The 16,295-nt window shown below is 43.6% G+C and overlaps 1 protein-coding gene across 1 annotated transcript in view; it reads left to right on the top strand.

Moving 5' to 3' along the window:
- Positions 1 to 4,743: 4,743 nt before the first annotated feature.
- The window catches only part of SKAP2 (src kinase associated phosphoprotein 2), a 109,519-nt gene continuing 97,967 nt past the window's right edge, over positions 4,744 to 16,295 (top strand). Inside the window, exons 1-3 of the mRNA XM_028750247.2 lie at positions 4,744 to 4,926; positions 10,958 to 11,063; positions 15,411 to 15,436. Of these exons, the coding sequence (XP_028606080.2) occupies positions 4,878 to 4,926; positions 10,958 to 11,063; positions 15,411 to 15,436 (181 nt within the window). The 5' untranslated portion in view covers positions 4,744 to 4,877. The remainder of the gene's footprint in view (positions 4,927 to 10,957; positions 11,064 to 15,410; positions 15,437 to 16,295) is intronic.

Here is a 16,295-nt window from a genome sequence, read left to right as displayed (position 1 = left end):
AAAAGTGGAAGAGATACTAGGGCATAACCCATGAAGTGAAGAACTTTGATTTTCATTACTGTGCCAAACTGCATGTTACATGGGGTTTTCACATAACTTCCTTCCCAAGGTTTATTTTTTTATATATTATAATTATAAAAAGCTGCTGGAGACTGCCATCAGAATGAATGATGTGGGAAATTGTTAATCCTTTCTGCCAACCGTTTCCCCTCTCAAAATCCTCTCCAGCTAAATCCACCCTCCCACCTCAGGACCTATTATTATACCCAAGGCAGAGAACTGTGGACCTCTAGATCAGCTTCCCCCAAAACTGATACCCTCCAGATCTTTTGGACTAGGACTTCCAATATAAAGCACCACATAAGTGCCAAATAATTGAATAATGGGCTTATTCAGGCTGAAAATCTCCATCTCTTGCTGCCAAAGGTATTTGGGATAAAGGGCTTCTTCATACTGAGTCATCCATTCCTGTCTTGCTACCAAGGACACTCAAGGTGTCAAGCATTCTCCAGTCCCATTAGTTGGTTCTTTTAAATTGTGGATACTTAGGGCAGTATTTCCCAACCTTTTTTGGGCAAAGGCACACTTGTTTCATGAAAAAAATCTCGAGGCACACCACCATTAGAAAATGTTAAAAAATTTAACTCTGTGCCTATATTGCCTATATAAAAAGTACAGTGGTGCCTCGCAAGACGAAATTAATTCGTTCCGCAAGTCTCTTCGTCTTGCGAGTTTTTCGTCTTGCGATGCACGGTTTCCCATAGGAATGCATTGAAAATCAATTAATGCGTTCCTAGGGAAACCGCCTTCAGACCAGGTCCGGGGACAGTCTGTCCCCCGACCTCTTCTGAAGGCTGGGGGGGGGGGAACAAGGGCTTTTCTTCCCACTGCCAGCCTTCAGAAGGCTGTTCTGAAGGCTGGCGGTGGGAAGAAAAGCCCTTCTTCCCACCTCCCGCCCCGCAAGCTCCGGGGACAGGAGGGCTTTGCTGCCGACCGCCAGCATTTTAAAAGCCCCTGCTGTCCCGGGGCGATTTTAAAATGCTGGCGGGCGGGAGCGAAGTCTCCGCTGCCCCGAGGAGATTTTAAAATGCTGGGGGTCGGCAGCGAACGCTTCGCTCCCGCCCGCCAGCATTTTAAGATTTTGCCCCCGCCTGCCTTCAGAAGAGGTCCAGGACCTCGTTCCGATGCCCGGCGGCGGGGTGCGAGGTTCCCGCCCCACCGCCCGGCATCGGGGCATCGTTCCGATGCCGGGCGGCGGGGGGAGAGGTTCCCGCCCCACCGCCCGGCATCGGGGCATCGTTCCGATGCCCGGCGGTGGGGGGAGAGGTTCCCGCCCCACCGCCCGGCATCGGGGCATCGTTCCGATGCCCGGCGGCGGGGGGAGAGGTTCCCGCCCCCCCGCCCCGCTTCGGAGCAGCGTTCCGAAGCGGGGCGGCTGGGGCAGGTGTTCCCGCCCCCCGCCCCGCTTCGGAGCACTGGGAGAAGCGATCTCCCCGCAGCCCCTTGCTTCAAAAGAGGTCCGGGGGCAGCGGGGAAGAAGTGCTGCGCTTCCCGCTGCCCCCGGACCTCTTTTGAAGCAAGGGGCTGCGGGGAGATCGCTTCTCCCCGCAAACCCTTGCTTCAAAAGAGGTCCGGGGGCAGCGCGAAGCGCTTCCCGCTGTCCCCGGACCTCTTTTGAAGCAAGGGGCGGTGGGGAGAAGCGATCTCGGGCGCCGCGGCGCGCAGGCGCACTGCTCGCTCCTCTTTCCGCGCAGGCGCCTTCTCTCGCTCTTTCGCCTCCTTTTCTTTCTCTCTCGATGGTCCGCCTACAAAGGAGCGAGGGAGGCGCCCGCCATGTTTGGATTTGCATCCAGCAGGAGATGCCGCCGCCGCCCCGCCTCTCCCGCCTCCCTCCCACGGCACACCAGGCAAGGTCTCACGGCACACTAGTGTGCCGCGGAACACCGGTTGGGAAACACTGACTTAGGGTAAAGGCCTGGTTTTTTAAAATGTAAAACATAAGCTGTAGGTCTTCTTCCACCAAAAAGGTGACTTCACTTCTAGACTCAATGATCTCATAGCTTTTAAATCTTTGTAAAGGGGTTGCTATTCAATTGTCTCATATGGTTTTACTTGCCAAATTGCATGAGGATTTTTATTTTTTGCTAACTAGGGATGAGCTGACTTCAGCCTTACATGACATCCCGTCATTCCTGTGGTTCAACCTTTGGAAATAAAAACTGCATACCCACAGTCCCTTCACGGAGGATTGGCAAATCCTAATGGTAGAATACCTGCACCTAGCAAAGATGACAGGAAGGATAAGAGGCCAAACAAAACAAAACAGTTTATAAGGACTGGAGAATTTTTAAAGAATACTTTAAAAATTACGGTATAAAAGGAAACTTCTTGCCAGAATTAGACTGAACCTTGCATTGTATAAATATAAGTTTGTAGGGAAGTTAACAGAAACTATGTAAGAAATATGTAACTGTGTGGTATAAGATAATCAACAGATAAAGTACAGTGAGACTAAATGGAAGTCATTTTAAATTTCTTGTTTTACAAGTTTTACAATCGTTCACCTCATTGGGAGTACAAAGGATGTTAGTTATAAGAATTGTGTTGTTTCATATATTGCTACTGTCTGTTTGTCAATTTATAGTTTGTTTATTTGATTGTATGTTTGTCGGTTGGTTGTTTCGCTTTCCTGGCATAAATGTATCTATTTTAAAACAATAAAGATACAGTATATACATTGACAATTATTTCCGTAAAATAATTTTGCAAAACTTTACCTAAAACAACTTGTCTGCTAACCACTTAATCAACAGATTAATCAGTGGGCATGCTTATTCAGTTTTGGTGTCTTTTTGCTATTTTGAAGTACGAGACAATTCATAACTTAATAAACAAAGGATGCAGTTCATTGTTATTCCATCATTAGTATGTTGCTGTTTATTGTTTGTTACATACCAGAATCAAAATAATACCTAAAAACCCTTGTGTGTGTTGTTTCATACCTCCCAAATAAAATCACAATTAATTTAGGTATTTAAGAAACCTTATATTCCACTTTCTTTTAAAACCTAACTGAGCTCAAGCCAGCTTACAGAACACCTCATAACATGAAGATGATCAAATTTCAAATAATTCAGCATAAAAATAACCACACTTCAAACAGCTTATCATGAAGCACAACCACCACAGGAAAGAGTATTAAAATAACAGAGAAGCATTCGACCAAATGCCTTTTATGAACAGCTGTGCTTTAACTAGATGCCTTAAAAGGGTGTAGGACCTGCTGAATCTCAGCCAAGCATCACACAGAGCCGCTCCAGCCAAAAAGCCCCTGCACCTAGTAGTTGCCCACTGGGCCTCACAGAGATAATGCAACAGAAGGAAAATGGAGGCCTCAGAAATTGAATGGAACATGCAGGGAGGAATTAAAACTAAGGAAGAGTGAGGAAACTGTAGCACTCCAGATGTCACTGAACTATACCTTCCATCTCTCTGCACTATTGGCTATGCTGGCTGGGGCTGATAGGAGCCAGGAGTAGATTAACATCTAGGAGGGCAGTTCCCCCACCCCTGAATTTATACAGTGTTTAAGTTCTAGTTTCCACAAACAAGACACCACAAGAACTCCTTACACATGCTATTTATGAGTTAGGGGGGAAAAGATCTTTAAGCTTTTGTCAAGGATCCCTTCTTTCTAGCTCTCAGACCAGGAGTGTAAGTTGCGAATTTATTTATTTTTTTATAGGGGCAGGTGGGGCACTTCAACCTGGGAAGGTAAACTCTGATCCTAAACATCTGCTGCCTTGTGTGATATCTTCGGGAGATGTAAAGGCTTAAGGAGTAAACCCTACACAAATCTGGAGTGGAGTCCCTAAAATGGTTGGATGGCGCCTTGCACAACTCCTTTATGCAACCCCTACAGCCCAGCTGGTGCCAAACGCATTGCTCTGGGCAGCCAAGGACCTCCATACTTACTGCCTGGGCTTGCACTCCAGGGAGGTTACTTTGGTGGTTCTAGTGCAGCAGTTGGACTTCACCCCCGAGGCATACTCCATTGTCTCTTGAGACAGATGGATGCCAACCACAGCATATATATATGTTTCGTTCTAAGAGAATCCAAAGAAAGCAGTTATATTTTGTGTGCAAAGTAAGTCTTTTTTTTAGCAGAATGACAGTGGTGGGGAAAAAACCTCTAAAAATTCTTCCTGGAAGCAAAATAAGGGAAAAGGAGCCTCAGGATTCTCTTCTCCGTTCATTTTTTTTACCCAGGAAATCCCCCAGCACGGCACTGTAAACGCATCTCCCTGCCTCGAGTCCGGGGTCGTGACCCAGGCGGGATGGGAAAGGGAAATGAAGAGGACGCCAAATGGCGGCCGAAAGTGTCAACGAAACAAAAACAACGCCACGCTCAGCCAACCGCAGCAGACGCTTCCCGCGTGTCCTATTCCGATCGCTGTGTCCAATAGCGCCGAGGCGCTTAAGGCGCCATTTTTGATTTTGGAACGCTCGGGACTTAACCCCAACACCTGCGGGAATGGGTTTTGCCCTCTTTTAAAATGGCGCCCGGCATCGGCTGAGGGTCACGTCCCCCCCCCCCCCCGGGCTTGCCCGGCCGCGCAAGGCGGCGCCTGTGACCATCGCAGACGAGGAAGTCGTGACTGAGTGTAACACAAGCGGACGGCTGAATGAGCATGCGCAGACCGACCTAATAGGCGGGGCACCCCCGGGGTTAGAGTAGTGTAGCCACGCCCTCCGCCTTGCCGCCTGTGGTTTCCTTGACTGAACTTCCCGGAGCCGGGCAAAGTGGGCGGGGCCGTTGTCTTTCCCTGACGGAGCTGCCGAACAGCTGCCTCTTGCGCGCGACCACCTGGCGCATCATGCACGGCTCCCCCGCCATCCCCGAGGAGGTTAGCAGCCTTCTTGCAGGTAAGGATGCCCCGCGCGCCTGAGAAAGATTCGACGCGGGTTTGCGGCTGCGGTAGAAGTTTCTCTGGAGCGAAGGGTAGAGTGAAGTGGAGTTACAGGGAGGAGGGTAAGGGAAGTCTCGGGGAGGGGGCGATGTGGCAGGAAGATGGGACTGGTGCTCTGTAAGCCGGATAGGGGGAAAGAAAAACTTACTGGGAATAGAGTTTTCCAGCTAGGGGAGAGAAAAGAAAATGGGAGAAGTGTAGGTAATAATACGATCCAGGAGTTTTGCTAGAAAAGCCTCCTGGGAAAGGGAGGAACAGGTTGGAAGCTGTTGGGCAAATTGTTAAATTATGCATATACAAATATGCAGTGCTTTTTTCTTTTAAAAAATGTTTGACTCAAGAAAACCACCATTTTATAGTTCAAATCGCAAAAAATAAAGGTAGTAAATGGACAAAAGTACAAAGATTCACAAAATGTTTAGGGATATGCATACCCCTGCGTCCCCCCAGAATTGCAAAGCATAGTTAAGAGTGTTTATTTGAGGAACTAAAGTGCTTCAATGTGTCCAGCCAGCTTCCTGACTCCCGCCGCCCCCCAATATCACAATCAGCTTTTATGTGTGAATGCAGGGTGGTGGAGTGAACTAAATGGAGAAGTCCAAAATTTAGAAGCTTCCTCTTTAACCAAATGAAAGAGGCCTATGAAGTCCACATATTTGCTTACATTTTCATGCATCTGACAAATGGGAGAACAGTTCTGTACTATACTGCATTTCCTGTGTTGCCCGATATACACTCTGAATGTCTCTTCCTTGTTGAAATTTGCATCGCTTATCTTGACAAATGCATCTTGTGACTGGTAACCTACAACTTCCGCTATAAAGTTCTTCTTTTACTCCCTTTCAAGAAACTTTGGAATAAACTCCCAGTTTCTCCTGTCCCAGGCAGTGGCCTTTTTGTGTTTGTGATTTTTCTTTCTGCCTGGGATGAAGAACCTGTGTCCCCCTCCCCAATTCCTAATGATACAATTTTATACCCATTTACCTGAATGGACAGTCTGTTGAACTCAGTGGGACTTTCTGTGTAAATATGTACGGGGTTAAGAGTCAACTTGTTTAAATAACCTCTTTCAGAGTGAGCAGGAATACAAAGACAAATGGTCCTGTAAGCGCCTCAATTAAAGTCTAATTAACTTATTGCAGCATAAGCTTACAAATGCAGGGTCTCCCATCAACAACCTACATAGCTTCTTCTTTGGCAATCGCTCGTAGCCGAGTAAGATTAACTTCCATGAACACGGTCTAAACATTGAGTCCGTAAGTGACGTGTGGATCCACGCATCCTTCCACAGTGGGGACATAGGTTTCCCGGGCGGGAGTTGATCATGGTGAGGGTTTGCTAAACGTGCCTTCCTCTTAGCACGTTTCTCCCTTTCGTCCTGAGTTCGAGCGTAAAGGTGTAGGATGTGTGTATGCATATATACATTCCTAAGACTAGAGCAGGCACCCCCAAACTCGGCCCTCCAGATGTTTTGGGAATACAATTCCCATCATCCCTGACCACTGGTCCTGTTAGCTAGGGATGATGGGAGGTGTAGTCCAAAACATCTGGAGGGCCCAGTTTGGGGATGCCTGGACTAGAGAAAGGGAATCTATTTTACAAGGTGAGAATAAAACACCAAGGAATACATCGTTAATCTTAGCTGCTTAAAAATGAGACTGCAGTTACACATGGGTGGGAGGTTGCCTGCTCTTGATGGAGTTACACTCCCTCTGAAGGAGTGGGTACGCACCTTGGTACTTTTGGACCCATTGCTGTCGCCTCAGGTTCAGGTGGCCTCGGTGGTGCGAGGTGCCTTCATCAGCTTCCATTGGTGGCCCATTGTGCCCCTATCTGGACAGGGATAGCCTAACTTGTGTTGTCTATGCTCTGATAACCTCTTGTTTGGATTACTGCAGTACAGTGGTGCCCCGCAAGACAAATGCCTCGCAAGACGGAAAACCCGCTAGACGAAAGGGTTTTCCGTTTTGGAGGTGCTTCGCAAAACGAATTTCCTATGGGCTTGCTTCGCAAGACGAAAATGTCTTGCGAGTTCTTGCAGGTTTTTTTCCCTTCCCCCCCCCTTTTTCCCAAGCCGCTAAGCCGCTTATCAGCTGATCCGCTAAGCCGCTTAACAGCTGACCCGCTAAGCCGCTTATCAGCTGATCTGCTAAGCCGCTTAACAGCTGACCCGCTAAGCCGCTTATCAGCTGATCCGCTAAGCCGCTAATGGGCTTGCTTCGCAAGACGAAAAAACCGCAAGACGAAGAGACTCGCGGAACGGATTCTTTTCGTCTTGCGAGGCACCACTGTACGTTTATATGTGGGGCTACCTCTGAAGACAGTTCAAAAAACTTCAGCTGGTGCAGAGTTCAGTGACCTAGTTGCTTACTGGGCAAGATAGTTTAAGCATAGAACACCAGTACTGGGCTGGCTGCCAGTTCATTTCTGGGGGCCTTTTCTGCGGTGGTTCCCTGTTTGTGGAATTCTCTCCACAGAGAGGCTTGTCAGACAAAAACATTCCTCTTCTCCCTGGCCCGTGGCTAATCTACCACTTTTAAAACTGTGTGTGGGGTGTGTGTTAATGTTAATGTTACATTCCAGGTGAGCCTAGACCAATTAAGATTCCATCCAGCTATTATTTTGTTGGTTGACCTGAATTAAAAAGAGAGAAACTCCTGAAAACTCTTTTTAACTCCTAAAAATATGATTAGGTGGCAACTTTTTTGATTGTAGGGCATCTGCCAAATGGATCTGGCCAGGAAGGCACTTCCTGCTGGTTTTAAAGACATAAGAAAACCAATGTATTTGGAGTTTCTTCTGCTCATCTTCCACTAGGCAGAGCGTTATGCTCTGGTTCTTTGGGATACAGTGGTACCTTGGGTTAAGTACTTAATTCGTTCCGGAGGTCCGTTCTTAACCTGAAACTGTTCTTAACCTGAAGCACCACTTTAGCTAATGGGGGCTCCTGCTGCCGCCGCACCACCAAAGCACGATTTCTGTTCTCATCCTAAAGTAAAGTTCTTAACCCAAGGTACTGCTTCTGGGTTAGCAGAGTCTGTAACCTGAAGCGTATGTAACCCGAGGTACCACTGTATGTGTTTCTGACTTGCTGAGGCAGCCTGTATCAATATGAAAAAGATTGAGATAGCAACGCCCTGCATTGAGGTGATGGGCACCTCTCCTGGCCTTTCTATGTACTGCTGCTGACTCTGGCCTTGTTTACATGACTAATTAACCCAAGATGTAATGACATATTAGTGGATTAGTTTCTTCTTGATAAATCAGAAGCTGAAACAAGTTAAGGGGTGCTGGTGATAAGTGGCTGCAAACAAGCCTCCAGTTTCTTTGTTCCAGGGCTAGTTTTTGTGGGGTTGTAATATATTATAACCCTTCTGGATGATAGGCCATTAGGCTGTTGGACCAGATATTTCCAGGTTGGACAACTGCAACCTTTAAACGTTTGTTCAGTGACGACGGTCCCTTGGATATGCCCATACAGATTCTTGCCTAAAATAGTTGTGAGAAAAGTGAATGGGTTAGGGCTAGTGAGGATGGGGAAAGAAAGAAATATTTAGCCGAATAAGTCAGATTGTAGTGCTTCAGTGGAGTATTTGCAGTAAGAATAGAGATTAGATAGCACATGCTTTTGGACTTCCAAGGAAGTCTTGCAGGTCGTGGGATGGCTTGTGAGCCTCATCTTGTTTTCTCTACCTCAACTAATTTTGCATACATCAGTGCACCCACATGAAGGGCTTACATGTATCTGGTCTTTGAGACTTTACTGAAGAAATAACCACTATCATCTACTTTTGCATAACTGCGCCAAGGGCTATAATCATAATCTTCATCTAAAATAATAGACCACCCCTCATCCAAAGTTCAAAGACAACATACTAGTGTTTGTACAAAAAGCACATTATTTGGAATTGAATTACATAGGTTTGAATAGCTCTCATTTAAGATTTGCTTATTAATCTCCAAAGCAGTCTTAGAATAATAGAATCATAGAATGAAAGAGGTTGAAGGGATCCCAAGGAACATCTCGTACAGGGTTTCCCAAACCAGGGTCTCCAGCTGTTGTTGGACTACAACTCCCATCATCCCTAGGTAGCAGGATCAGTGCTCAGGGATGATGGGAACTGTTGTCCAACAACAGCTGGAAACCCTATTCACTGATCTTGCCGAACTCTCTGTTGTGTTGTGTCCAGTGAGTACAGTTGTATATATTCTTTGGCAAACCTATATGGTTAGATCAGGGATAGCCAACTTCTATGTTGTCATGTGCCAGTTTACTTTCAAGACAGTGGTCAAAAGTTTTTTGGGGGAGGAGGAGGAGTAAGTTTTACAAAATGAGAAGGTTGGCAAGGTTGCGGATCTTGAATATGGATGATCCGTCTCATCCTATAAAACTGATTTAGCGACCACAATTAAAAGAATGGTAACCACCCTCCTTATTTCTTATGCCCATGCTCTCTGTTAAGGCAATCTAGCCAAGGTAGAATATGATATTTTCTACATTTAGTTCTCGGACATAAAGATTGAATTCTTATAGTGCTTCATTTCCATTCTGAACATTAGTGAAATGAATGTTCATCACAGACGGATTCTGGATAACTGAATAAGACATAACCATTATGTGGATATCATTTAAGCTGATTACCTTTGCAATTACCATCTATTAAAACAGTATTGAAATGAGGCTAGATACATTGAAGTTAAGAGAGTGAGAGAGAGAAAAGGAGACCACTGACATTCTTGAAATAGCCTACAGTATCTGAAACATAGTTCAATTGTCTTTGCTATAAATTTGATGTAAGTGTCAGATCTGTAATAAAAATGGCATGGGGTATTTTTTATATACTTGCTGCTCAATTAGCTTCTTTTTTAATTAACAGTGGGCCTGGTTATCTTGTCCTTCTGGCTTTTCTTCCAGTTACCTGTCAGGGAAACTTAGATGGGTACATCTAAGAGTATGTAAACTTGGGTTTATGTTTTTGCATTTAAGAAAGTGGTGCTCAGTTTCCTCAAGACCATTCTAATCCCCCCCCCCCCCCGCCATTCTAACTAGTCAGGTTTGGGATTTAAATTTTGATTCCACCCCTGTCCCACTTAAGACCACTTTCCTCAACATATTCTTCCAAATTTCCTCTTACTGTGCTTAAATGGTTGTCTTTCCTAAGGGGACTTGTTAGTATGCTGACCTCCCCACCCTCAGAGCAACCCCCCCTCCCCAATTCTCATAGTAAAATACTACAAAGCATTTAGATGTTGGAGGGTATTTAATCATTTGCAAAGGGGATTACAAAACAAAACAAAATGCAAAAATGTAAACTGCATAGTTTGTTCTACGTGTGAAGTTAAATGTTATTTCCATGTTTTTAATTATCAAAATCCAGTGAAACTTAAAATATAGGTTCGTTTCTCAAATATTAAGTTTTCTGGTGTCATATCTTCTGTCCATAGAATTATACTGTCGATGTCTTTGAGATTATTGACTAGTTTTAATGTGACACTTTTACCCACATGCTTTCAAAATTGGGGCCAGCTTTAACCCAGAGGAAGACATCATAAGTCTACGGTCACTTCTGAAAATGGGCTTTTGTTAATGAAAGTGCCAAATGATGTTTGATCTTGCTCAATCATATATGCATTAGAACAGTTTATTGTCTTCTAGCTTTTATTTCTCAAGTAATGGGGTGTATATATATTTTACACACTTTGACAGTTTATTAAAACTTGTTGGGTTCTTGTTCATTTAATGATGGCAAGTGTCAAAACAGCATTTGCTGTGCTAAGCATAAGCACAGCATTGAACAAATCTATCCAATTTAGAGTTTGAAATATCTTTCAATTATATTATGCCTGGGACTGATAAAGTAATTCCATTAGATAGTTTGGATATTATTGCCTTATGAAAAAAGCCATAATAGAGGTATTTATCTTCTGAGAATTATCATTTCTTCTTTTGACTCATCTCTCTCTCCTTTTATTCTTTCATGATTTAGATGTCGACACATTTATATTGGATACCCTAAAAGGAGAGAATTTATCCAAAAGAGCAAAGGAAAAGAGGGATGCTCTGATTAAGAAGATAAAAGACATCAAGTCCAAGTAAGCAATTATGCATGTATGCTGTGCATTTAGTGCAGAAAGTGAATTATCCCTGCATCAAACCTATCATTATTATTATTTCTTCACGTTTTAACAGTGGAAAAACTGAGGCTGAAAGAGGGCACCCAATGGCAGTGTTTAGTTAGAACTGTAAGCCAGAATTTCTGGATTGTCATGGTTTGTTGTGAATGAGTGGAATACTAGTGCATGCTGCTGAGTAATTCCCTCTTCACTCCTCCATCTTCACGCCTCTGGCTCATGGTTTGTTGCTCTCTATCAAGCCATGGTTGCTAGCCAGCTATAAACCATGGTTTGTTGTTGGCTTATGGATAGTGACTTGTTAGAGAACAGCAAGCCAAGGCTTCCTGGTTGCCCCCTCCCACTTGTGCCAGGAGCTAAGTGGAAGCGATCAAGTACAGTTCAGTATCATATTGCTCTCTTACAATTCTTATTATTACTTCCTATATTTGTGAGTCGCTTTTCTCACAGAGTAACACAGTGCCGGATTTCTGTATCAGCTAAACAAGCTATAGCTTAGGAGTGGGCCCCCAAAAAATGTAAAGGGAAAAAAACCCCTGGATGTACATTTCCAAAATATAAGATAAAAAACAAATAAAATAAAACCTACATACAGCAACAGTGTTTTGTGTTGTGTAGGTTCCTATGATGTAAGTAATGGGCCCCACCTGCTACCCTGCTCCTTAAAATATCACTGGTTTGCTCATTTCTATATATAGGGTGCCTACATTCTGCATGTGCAAATGGCTTCAGATACCTATTAGGTCCATAAAGTACCATATAGCATATATTCAACACAAAAAACAGCGGTAATTTGTTGTTGACAAAGGACAGCTGGACACATAAAGGGCCCCATTACCTTCAGTAGCTTAGGGCCTCGTCAGACCTAAATCTGGCCCTGAGAGTAACCCAAAGCTGTATACTTTAAAACCAGTTAAGAACAACTGATAAAAACCTAAAAATACAATTACTGATCCTTCCCTGCTAAAATAAGCTGCAGTGCTACCCTTCAAATTAAGGTAGTAAAGCCCAGATTCATGCCTGAAAAAAGATAAAAATGGTACCAGGCCTGAAACACCCATTCTCATGTTGCCACCCCCTGAAACTCCTATAGTGGGAGCACACAAAGAAGAGCCTCGGATGATGATCACATGGTTTACATCACAGTAAACCATGATTAGCCAGAAACTTTGGCTCACCATTATGTGTGAACATGGCCTATCAATTCCAGATCCTTGCCATTTAAATGGTTTCGATTATGCTGGTCCACTTTGGGACATGCCACGTGGCCAGGCTACTGCGATGTGGTTGTTTCTTGCTTGTTGTGAAAAGTTCGGCACAGAAGAGTCTTTTGTTCTGCAGCCAGGCCAGAAACACAGGCTGCTTCTTCTCAGTAGGTTAGTTAAAAAAAGAGGAAAGCTGTCTTGCACTAAGCAGAGTGATGGAGGAGGAGGACAAGCTCCCCTCCAGTTGTGTTTCTGTACTGGCTGTGGAGGCTTTTCTTCCTTCGCAGCTAGCATGGAAACCAAGCGGACAGGCAGAGGACTGATGCTGAGCTCCATCTCACCCCAACAGACTTGTTCACTCACCTTTATGGAATTCCTAGTTGCCTGTGGCTAGCAGGTGAGTTGTTAAAATACAAGTCTGTACTGGGGAAAGGAAAGAACTGCACTACCTTTTTATGGCTTTCCGTCCTGATGAGTAATAAGAGTGAAGCATTTCTGTCCCTCTTGGGTTCTTTTGAGGATTTTTTTTGGGGGGGAGCTTTCCTTGCAGTTGTTTGTGCATGTGGTTGGGTTGCTTGCATTTCTTTGGCATCTCAGAGCAGGCCATGGTATTTTGTTTGCATAAAAAAAAAAAGAGAGATGGGAAAATGTGAAAGGAATGTGCCTTTAAATTTCTTAAACTAGAATGCAAATGCACATCTAAATAGCAGTGGCCTGAGTTCCCTCCCCCTCCGGCAACTCTGAGGTTCAGTGTAGGAAGTCTGCAGTCTGGATGGAATAGCTTATCATGGTCTTCTGCCAGTGCTTGTCAGTTTTGTGGACTTATAGAGACCAGCATGCTGCCGAATCGGTGCACCCAGTCTCTGAACTTAGAAATACCAGAGCTCTTGGTTGACCCAGACAGATTATTTACCTAATAAGAGAAATCATGGCACACTACCCAACCTGTGAATAATTGTTTCATGGAAAATGAAGAATTGCAGAAGAATGGAGTGAGATTGCTGTGGTTTCTGTGTAAACAGACCAGCATTTGAAATGAACTTGCTCTGTACAGAAAACTTTGACCTACTTTGTACTATTCCTGCAGGCTAGTTTACACGTAAACCTTGCTTACTGACTCCATGTAATTCTTTATGGCGGCCTGGAGAAATGGTTGTGTGAACTGGGCAGTAGAGAGATTCTTGTGAATCTGTGCAGTGATTCTTGTGAATATAATTTGTCAGTGTAAGTTGCTGTGAGAGATTTGTCTGTGCATATAATACTTTAGCAAAGAAAAGTTTTGATGAGTTGCAGCCAGTGTAACATTTAGCACTGGTAAGCATGTCTTAATTGCTTAATTACAAGCCAGAGCCAACACTCTTCAAGGACTGAAGTGAGGACACAGAGATCATAGAATTATGCAATTGTAGGGTTGGAAGATACTCTGCCCAATGCAATTCAGGAATCTGCAGCTGTCCTATAAAGGGAATGAGCCTGCAACGCTGGTATTATCAGCACTGTGCTCTAACCAACTGAACGATCCCCAATATTAAATCAGTCAGATCGTTATTGTTTATAGTCAATTGTTGTTATAAAACATATCAAACACAAAAATGCACAAGCCCCCAAGACAATCAGATAGTAAGTTAAAACATATCAGTTTTCAGAGTTGCAAGCTATTAGAGCTTAGGACAGTAAAGTTTCCCAAATCTTGTGTGTTTCTCTCTCTCTCTCTCTCTCTCTCCCCCCCCCCCCGGTGTGTGTCTGTTCTGGCTAAAAAAAGTAGCCCATAACTTTCTCATTGCTAGTGCATATAAATCTCCCCTGGAGGTAACAAACTTGTCTACACCAGCCAACAGTTATCTAATTTTGACCTCATCCCATGGAACTGTGAACCACCACCCCCTTGAAATGAATAGAGGAATTTATCCCTCAGCGAATTGTATAAAAGGGCAATATTGGATTTAGTGCGCAGTGTTTTGATCTGTCCTGATCTTAGTGCTTTTTTTCTTTTAAAAGAAATGTTTAGTGGTACTCGGATTTTCCTACTCATATTGCAATACTGGCCCTCAATGAGACCAAACTTAGATTCACAAAATCTGCATCCCCCCAGAAAAAAAAGCACTGCCTGATCCGCGTATGCAAATATTTGTTGGCCTGTTAAAGGATTTACTGGTCAGATATCCCGTGGTTTGAAATCTAAGATGATCAAATGCATCTTGAACAGACCGTGCCCCATATGAGTACCAAACCGCTGTGGATCTCCACAGGCTGCTTGTTGCGATAACAACAGCTACAAGTTCTTGGTGCTTCAGTCGTTCATTTTATTTTTTTATCTATATCAGCAATATAAACACCCTGGTTTCTAAGCAGTGCACGTTGAGGCTTCAAACGATCACAGAAGTTAGATCAGTTCTGAAGCTCCATTACTCATTACTCTTCCATCCAGATTGTTGCATTTCAGATGTTGCACTGATGTTGGACTACAGCTCGCATAATCCCTGACCATTGGCCATGCTAGCTGAGGCTGATGGGAGTTGTAGTCTGGCAACATCTGGAGGGGCACCACATGGGCTTACTCCTCCTGGCCTTATTCTCCGCTCACATAAGTGGCTTAATGGCATTTTCTGTTGTTGTTTTCTTGTGCTCCTTCTTTGTATTTCATTAGTTTTACCGATACTCGCACCTTCACTCTTTTGTGCTCAAAATGTTCTTGCCAAGTTTAACTTAATTGATTTTCTTGGTCATTTGATTTACCTAATCTTTCTTATCTGTCAATAGGTATTTTGCAGAGCTGTACTTAAACACCTATCAGTTTTCCAGATTAATATATTGATCTTAAAGTTGGAGATTGCATGCATCCCAACCAGATACAGTCTCTGTTTGCTCCTGTAAACATGCAAATCGTGTAAAACGTGCAAACCTTTAATTTAATATCTTGAAGGGCATCTTGAAGCTAGTAAAATATTCCCTTGATAGTTTCACTTAGCGTTAAAATATTCAGTGTCTCTTGTTGGTTTTTCTGTCTGTTGTATTTGTTCTCGTTTTTAAAATAAGTTGCCTTAAGACTGTCCAAATACTTACATTATCCTTTCTTTCCCATCCCCCACTTCCTCTTCTGCAGCTACCCACAAGACTTTCCTGAAAGAGGTAAGGATATGACTACTCATTTGTACGTGGCATAGAAATCTTGCTCACTGGTAGGCTTTTAAACTGATCTCCGGTTTTATTCAGTGTACTGTTGTACAATTTAAAATCCCAAAATTCAAGGGTCCAGAGTTCACACTGTTTGTGCATGTTGACTTTTTCATGGATGAGGATGCTAGCTCCCCCTGCTGGAGGAAAAAGAGGACAGCTTGCAGGATTTTCCTTTTGTGAACTTTTTGTGTTGTTAAAAACAGGGAAAGACACACCACTACAAGAACAACCAAACTAATCATTACATTCCAAATTTTAAAAAAGGATTGTTTCCTTTAGAAATTAATATTGCCTTTCTAAGGTGAACCCCCAGCTCTTTAAATGAACCCCAAGTTTTAAATAGACGTTTCAGCAGAAATTGAATATGTTCAAAATAGAAATTCTTTATTGTCTAGAAGTTTGTGATATAGCACAAACATATTAATGCAGATTTTGTTTCCCTGACTGGTGTTGGTGTTAAGCAAAAGAAATTGCTTCTTGCGTTTGCCAATATTGTACTTTTAGTTTTTTATATGTGGGAACAAGATCTGAAATGATGAAATGGGAAACTCCAACGTGGTTTGCCTATAATCGCCTAGTGCATGTATTGAAATAGACCTTTATGGTTTCATTAAAAGCAGGCTGTTACAGTGGCCTGTTCTGAATTTGAAATGGCCCTATTTTCACGATGCTAATTCATGAGGTCATGACCTACTGACTGTGAATGGTAGCATGAGCGTCACAGCAGGAGGAAAAAAAAAAAAGTATATGAAACTACAGTAGGTTCTCTGCTAACCTGCAATAACATGGGGATCCTAGCCAGGACATAATA

Source organism: Podarcis muralis, chromosome 12, assembly GCF_964188315.1.
Source record: "Podarcis muralis chromosome 12, rPodMur119.hap1.1, whole genome shotgun sequence".
Classification (NCBI taxonomy): Eukaryota; Metazoa; Chordata; class Lepidosauria; order Squamata; family Lacertidae; genus Podarcis; species Podarcis muralis.
Note: the sequence above shows the minus strand (reverse complement) of the source record. Positions and strands in the feature narration are given on the sequence as shown.